The sequence below is a fragment of the Epithele typhae genome, assembly GCF_022376455.1.
Source record: "Epithele typhae strain CBS 203.58 chromosome Unknown BXZ73scaffold_44, whole genome shotgun sequence".
Lineage (NCBI taxonomy): Eukaryota > Fungi > Basidiomycota > Agaricomycetes > Polyporales > Epitheliaceae > Epithele > Epithele typhae.
Window position 1 is genome coordinate 91,669 of NW_025954235.1, and position 7,948 is coordinate 99,616.

Sequence of the window (7,948 nt, forward strand, 5' to 3'; positions counted from 1 at the left end):
GAACTCACACGATACCTTGCATTGCCACGCGAGCCTCACGGTACCAATGCCATCCAGTGGTGGCAAGATCACGCAAGCAGCTTCCCTCGCCTCAGCCGCATGGCGTTGGACTATCTCACAATCCCAGGTTTGTCCCCGGTGCTCCACTCTTTCCATGACCGTTGTGCTTACTCCACGCTTCTGACAGCTACCTCCATTGAGGTTGAACGCATTTTCAGCCGCGGCCGGCACCTCATCCCCTACACGCGCAACCGCATGTCCGCGCAGACGACGCGCGCTCTGCTGTGTCTCGGGGCCTGGTCCGAGCTTGAGCTCATCGACAAGAACGTCTTGAAGAACGTGGGCAAGCTCGATGTAATCGACGAGGCGGGCTCCGACTATGAGATGGATGATGATTGGGATCGCATCGACACATCGGACAATGAGATGTCGGACTAGAATACATGTACGTATACCGCCCGGCAGTATCCCTCGTGCGCACCGTCTCGAGCGCGCCATCAGGCTCCCTTGCACGCGCCTTCTCGTCCACACCGTCTTGCCCTCGCTGTCACATCGCCCAGCACACCGTCTCGCGGCTCGCCCATGCCGTTTCCTGCAGACCGTCTCGCACATGCCACCTCGCCCATGCCATCTCACTCACTGCGTCGTCTCCTGCGGACCGTTTCGTGCGCACCGTCTCACGCATGCGCTGGCATCGTCTCGCATGCACTGTCTCGCGCGCAGTCTTGCATGCACACTCTCGTATGCAGCATCGAGTCACTGCCGTCCTAGCCTATCCTGTTCACCCGCGGGTGCCTGCCACGGGTGCACACCCGTGAGATACCCTTCCTACCCGTGTGCAAGCTGACCCTCGGGTCTACGGGTGCGGGTGTGCACGGGTACGGGTGCGGGTCGAGTCAAAATCACCCGAGGGTCACCCGTGGTGAACCCTAGTTGCAGTGAACTGTGGTTCAACCACCTCCTCATGTATTCCAACCATCTTGAACTAAACATATGCCCACAACACCCCATGTTCTCCTTCTCAGCACTCGCCGTCGCCCTCGTCGCCAGTGGAATGGTCAGGATTATCCGTGCTCGCCGAACGACCATCCCCGAATAGCCTGGCCCCCAGCACTAAGCTATCGACTCTGATTGCTCCCCGGAATATTGTCTTTCTGGTATGAATGTTTCACTCGGGCCCATCCTGGCGTGATAATCGTATCAGAGTGAGCTTTGTGCCTTGAGATGCAAGTGCACTCCGAGCTCACCCTTCCACTGCAGATTCGAGATCTCTTGTCTCGCCTCAGTCCTTTCCACCTCTTCCAAGTCTCTTTGCTTGCATGCGCACCCTCTCATTCTGCTTCCTTGCCGCCCTATCCCTCTTGCTGCTCATGAAGTGTACCGGATGCCACCGAGATTACGACCCTTCTCGCTTCACAAGGCATATCAAACAGTGCAAGTTATTCCACAACGACTTCCAGAATGGACTGGAACAGCGCGTAGCAGCTGAGGTGGAGGTTCAAGCGATTGAGGCTCAGGCGATAGAGGTGCGGCGTGTGGCAGAGGAGGAGCAAGCTCGCCTTCAACGAGAATGGGCTGAGGCTCAGGTATGCACCACTGTGCTTATTGTTTTCTAATAGCTGCATTACGCTTGGCTTTCAGGCGATAGCAGATGCTGAGTACGCCGCAGAGTTTCACTCTGTCAGCCGAACGGGTCGACGCCGTCGCGCTCCAGCAAAACTTCAAGACATGGTGCCTACATCGCTCGCGGGCCTTCCTGAGCATATCCCTCGACACCCTCCCCCCGTCATTCCCACTCCTTCCGCAGCTGCAAACTCGGGCGGGCCTCAGGTACTCCAAGATCCTCAAGAGGAGTCTCAACCGAACGCAGCACCACCTGTTATGCGTTACTTCGTCGACACTGTCGCCAATCGCTTCCGCATATTTCGCCGCTACTTCCGTACACCTGTGCAAGATCCTGAAGAGGGCAGGACACTTGACACCTTCGCGGATGCCCCCACACATGTTCGCGCCTCAGACCACCACGAACCACTTCAATCGTTCGGGGTCTCCAATACGGGTTCCGTCCAGACGTTGTCTTTCGCGCCGTTCCTCAATGCCACGGTCTTTCGCCTCATGAGGTGGTTCTACTCGTCTTCGTTCACCAAGTCCATCGCTGGACTTAACTCACTCGTCCACGAAGTTCTTCTGGCGGACAACTTCAGCCGAGAGGACCTGCACAGTTTCAGTGCAGCACGGGAGATGAAGCGCATGGACGACCATCAGGCAACGTCGGAGGCGGGTACATTCTCTGCGTCCAACAAGTGGCGGGAGGGCTCAGTCAAAATCGGGGTTCCAAAGCCGAAGAACTTCCTCGTTCACGGCGACTCGGAGGCAAATGCGCCGCAGATGGTGGTCGATGGCATCTGGTACCGAACTCTGTGCGATATCATTCAAATGGGTGCTCAAGCAGCCAGCGCACGATCCGCTCACTGGATTCCATTCGAGCTCTATTGGCAACCACCGCGCTCGCCGGAGCGGGTCTCTCCTCAAGATGCGGATTCTTCTATCGGCCCCGACACGCCAAGCCTGCCATCAACTCGTATCTACTCAGAGGTGTACAACTCACAAGCTCTCCTCGATGCTGATGCCGAGCTCCAGTCCCAACCCCGCCACCCTGCCGATTCCGACAGTGATGTTGAGTATGCAGTCGCTCCTCTCATGCTATACTCGGATTCAACACACCTCACAAACTTCGGGACCACATCGCTCTGGCCCCTATACGTCTGGTTCGGCTGGTTGTCCAAGTACGAACGGGGCAAGCCCAGCGCATTCGCGGCACATCATCTGGCATACATCCCTTTGGTGAGTACCGCACTTATCCCATGTTTCTTGTTCTTACGCATATTCGTCCATGGTCTAGCTTCCTAAAACCATCCAGAAGTGGTATCAGGATCAGTTCGGCGAGCCTGCTACAGAATCTATACTCCGCTTCTGCAAGCGCGAGCTCATGCAAAAGATCTGGGAGCTGCTTCTCGATGACGAATTCCTGCTCGCATATAAAGAAGGCATCTTGATCGTTTGCGCAGACGGCATCACCCGTCGTCTTTTCCCTCGCATTTTCACGTACTCGGCTGACTATCCCGAAAAGTACGTGCCCCATTACTATCGTATTGCTTGTGTCTGATTTCGATGCTACCACAGATGCCTCATCGCTTGCGTCAAACCTATGGGAAAGTGCCCCTGTACCGACTGCCATGTCCGCAAGACTGACATCCATCTCATGGGTACCAAGCAAGATCTAGTGCAGCTCAACGACACCCCCGCACTGCCCTCAGCTCCACACTCCAGAGGTGGATCGAGAATGTGAGGGGCTGGGTTTTCGAACAGGGTATCGACCCCGAGTCCAAGCACATGAATGATTCACCGCTCAATGAGCACTCTACAACACCGGCACGGGTGAGCTATTTGTGCGCATTTGTCCTACACCATGCTTACCTCTACCAGAATGCCTTTTCAACACGCCTCGCTGCATTTGGATTCGATGTGTATCGCATACTCGTGCCTGATCTCATGCACAAGTTCGAGCTGGGAGTGTGGAAGTCAACACTCACACACCTCCTACGGTTGGTGATCGCTCTCGGGGGGGACAACATCCAGACCCTAGACTCAAGGTACGTATTTCGCATCTGATAGGGAAACCCGAGTCGGTTTGTCTGAGGCTCACCCATACCCTCACCCACACGATCGCCCACGTGATGGGTGAGGGTACGGGTCGGGTCACAGTCTTGCATTCGGAACACGTTGAGCTACTGCAAGCGTAGATGCGCGAGGTGCGATGTGCTCCACACCTTGGGGGTGACGGGTGCGGTGAGCTGCATGCTTCGCGTGTGTCAAACGCAGCCATGCACGAGGATCATCTGGATGCGTGCGGGGAGCTCGATGCGCGCGGTGAGCTCGGCGCATTGGGCGGCGAGGCGCGATGTGCTCCGCACCTTGGGGGTGACAGGTGCGGTGAGCTGCATGCCTCGCGCGTGTCAAGCGCAGCCATGCGTGACGACCTGGATGCGTGCAGCGAGCTCGATCTGTGCGGCGAGCTCGACGCATTGGGCGCGGGCAGTGTATTTTGCCGTGTCAAACCGGACACGGCAAAATGGTCGCCCACAAAGAGTGCGGGTCGCCGCGCGTACTTCTTGATCTCTAAAGTACCTTCGGAGGCTAACATATTGGCATTATAGATTCTCGCAGGTCCCGACCTTTGGAAGGTCTACGATACGACCATTTGGGTCAAATATGTCGGGTCTCAAAAAGCTTGCTGCTCGAGACTATGAAGATATCCTTCAGGTGCGGATCTACGTTGCGAGGATCATCTCCATGTTATTCATATGTCACCTTAGTGCTCGTTCCCCTGCTTCGAAGGGCTCGGCTTCGTCTCTCCATCACACAACAAGATCGTCCTGGACATGATCTTCCGATTGTCTACCTGGCACGCCCTGGCAAAGCTTCGCCTTCATTCAGAGGACTCCTTACGCTACATGGAACACGTGACGACCCTGCTTGGCGCTACAATGAGGTCCTTTGTTCGTCATGTCTGCTTGGCATACTTGACGAAAGAACTCCCTAAGGAGACAGCAGCTCGTCAACGACGAAAGGTTGCCACCACCGCCTCCGTACGTGGCAGCCGAGGGTCTACCAACACCCTGACATCGTCTGACGCCAAGATCAAGGTCTTCGATCTCAACACGATCAAGTTTCATAAGATGCCTGAATATCCGAGAAGCATTCGCCAATTTGGGACAACAGACAACACGACAACGCAGCCAGTGCGTGTCGCATGTTCCGTTTCTAGAATCAGCTGACATTTCAAAACCAGGGAGAGCAAGAACATCACCACGTCAAGGAGTTCTACGACCAAACGAACAAGACATTGTCGTTTGTGGGCCAGATAGCACGACGGCAGGGGCATCAGGTGCTGTTGCACGAAATCTCATCGCACGCAGACGTGCCGCAGCCTCCTCTGCGTAAGAAAAGGAAATTGAACCCTGAGGAGTTGAGTGCCGATCTTCGCATTCCTGGTGACACCAAGGAGTCACTCTCGTCGACATCACCCAAGGACCACCATCACGTCTCGTTTGAACAACGGGAGCACGTCAACATCAAGACGTTCGTGCACAAGAACAAGGATGACATCGCGTGTACGGTGAGTAGATTTAGTTGAATGCCGGGTCTGACACAGTCTAATATAGTATTACACAGGACTTCGAGTACAAACTCAAATGTCACCTGTGTCGTGGAACGGACTCTGGACTTGCCCTATGTATTATTTTTCGCCTTTTCCTTGCCTTTTCCCTGCCTTTTACTATATTGGAAGGTTGTTCCCGCGCTTAAGCGCCCGTATCGCGGACTCTCTTAGCACTTGCACTTCGTGTCCTAGCCCTCATCTCGACCTCTTGGTCTTTGTGGGCTAGGTGAGTATCTCGATTGCCTGTATGTCTGTAGAGCTATGTTAACTTGGTCTTTGTGGGCTAGACATCCCTCGCGTGACTCTAGTTTGCGTCTGCTTTGCGCCTAGTGCCGGCAACGCCTCTGCACCACTACATCGAGGTCATCCAACCTCCATCTCCACCCATCCACCCCTCCCTCTCCTCCGATTGGTGTTCGCGGCCCGCTCCTGCGTCAACCTGTATAACCGGGTGCATGGGCATGACGCCTCGACACTCAGCGATGTGGCTTCGGTCCATATCAGAAAAGATCAAATGTGGCTTCACAAGACGCTTCGTGTCAACTACACCACCTACGATATGCGTCGCGAGCAAGACTCCGTCAACCCGAGCAGCCACGCTGACGTGATGATGCTCGCGGCTCGTCCGGATGAAACCACTGACACGGAAGGCGATCACCCCTATCTATATGCTCGGGTACTCTCTGTGTTCCATGTTAACGTTACTCTCCGGTCAGAGCCCCTCATCGAGCCTCGCCCTATCCACGTGCTCTGGGTACGCTGGTTTGAGCTAGACACGTTCACCCCCGGAGGATTCAACACTCTCCGTCCCCACCGCCTCCGCTTTGCACCTGTGAGCGATGCCTTCGACTTCATTTCCCCCGACCGGATCCTGCGTAGTGTGCATCTTATACCTGCATTTCATCACGGTCGCTCCGACGTCGCTCTCAGAGGTCCAAGTATTGCACGCATTGAGACGGACGACATCGCCGTTGAGGACGACTGGAATTACCACTATGTTGGCATGTAAGTCCTCACTACTCCCCCTCAAGTTGCCCACGCTCATATCCATTACCCAGGTGGTCAGACCGTGATCTCTTTATGAGATATTTTGGTGGTGCTGTCGGACATCTGCACATCAGTGCTGAAGCACACGTCACCCCCGCCATCGAGGATGTATGTGCGCCTGTCCAAAACATGATATCACTTAGCTCACCACGCATCATTCTTGCAGTCGGGTGATGCTTCGGAGCTTGTCCACCCATCCAACGTCGAGAATGCTGCCGGCGGTTCCACCAGCAACGCAACTTCAGAGGATGAACTTGAACAAGAAGAGTCGGAGGATGACAGAGAAGAAGCTCTCAAGGACGTCGGGGAGCTCAACGGCGAAGACGGGGACGACGACGAGCACGCTCTTGACGGGTACGCCGCTCTATAGGTGCGTTGTTCGAACCTGGGCCCGTATCGAACCCCACGCTCAAAACAGCCGTTCCCTACAGCTCTGCTCTGTTGCAGCACGGCCAAACACTCGCCGAGTCGCGCTTTCTGACACATCAAGGTTCAACTTCTTGCACAGAGTCGAGCCTCCAACGCCACACCAGCGTGCTCATCGGAGATCCCTGACCTCTTTGACATCCAGGTTAGCACCATCCTCGTGACCCGGGATGACATCTCCCATGGTTGTACAAGGACGTCTGCAAATGTCACCGTGGAGCTATACGACTTTGTTTACAATTTCTCATACCCCTGCAAGTTACCCTTCCTTGTCGTCTCCCCTGGTGGCCCCGCCTCCTCCTGCATCCACACCGTGACATCTGCAACCACAATTCCTGCCATGATTGTGGTCCACGATCACACCCTCCACAGCGAGCCTCGCCCCGCCGGTGACGCGCGTCCCTCGACATCATCGCCCAGCCTGCAACCACCACGTCCGTGTCCTCCACCGAGCATCGCCGGCCACACCCGGTCCTCCTCCTCCTCCTCCTCCTCCTCCTCCTCCCGCATTCATTTCCGTGCCACTCACAGCGCGGGGCACAGCACGAGGTCTTGCAGTAGCTCCCGCATCGCCCAAGCCTGACGGGGGAGGTGTTTGAGGGCGACATCACCGTGTAATCTCCAGAGCTCTGCAACGCCCACTCGACGCATCGTCACCGGGAACCGGCAACGGGGTGAGTGGTACGGTCGCTGAAGAGCCAGCGCTTCTCACAGAGCAATACTAGACACGTACCAGGCTGCAGGTCGACCGTTGCAAGTGGGTACCTGCCTCTCGGCGTTTCGTGACACGCGTTCACCCCACTGCACCACTCCCACAGGCCACGATGTTGCGGCCGCGCACCCAGACCGCCGTGCGGCGGGCCAGCGGTGGCCCCTCACAGACACGCACATCTACTATGACCGATGGGACTGGGCAGCAGGCTTGGGATCGGCGACGCAGCAGGGGTGTGCACAGGAGCTCACAGACGAGGCCGCGGTCGTTTAGGGACTCCGCCGCGCATCCACCTAGCGTGTGGACCACACTCACGGGGCTGGCACATGGTGCGCTGCCTTAGCAACGTTTAGGGTCCCCGAGGGAGCGCGTTACGACAACATATCCATCCTCTTCTGTACAGACCGCGAGCCGCAGCTCGCGCATGATTAGTAGGGCACTGTCGTCTCAGGTGGCGCGGTGCACGCCCATGAGACGGACGGGTTTACTGTATTGAATAACAGATGTGTACTAGTGCGAAAGACAATGTCTTCTTGAATGCC

The 7,948-nt window shown here is 56.2% G+C and overlaps 1 protein-coding gene across 1 annotated transcript; it reads left to right on the top strand.

Annotated features, from left to right (window-relative positions):
- Positions 1-1,728: 1,728 nt before the first annotated feature.
- Positions 1,729-6,638, top strand: BXZ73DRAFT_103768 (uncharacterized protein; the record flags this gene model as incomplete). The annotated part of the gene is made up of 13 exons (XM_048015682.1): positions 1,729-2,844; positions 2,903-3,129; positions 3,184-3,283; positions 3,331-3,438; positions 3,487-3,653; positions 4,218-4,323; positions 4,377-4,649; positions 4,701-4,802; positions 4,853-5,179; positions 5,414-5,447; positions 5,509-6,226; positions 6,280-6,376; positions 6,435-6,638. 13 exons carry the CDS (start codon positions 1,729-1,731, stop codon positions 6,636-6,638), a joined length of 3,579 nt encoding a protein of 1,192 aa, XP_047875381.1.
- Positions 6,639-7,948: the final 1,310 nt, after the last annotated feature.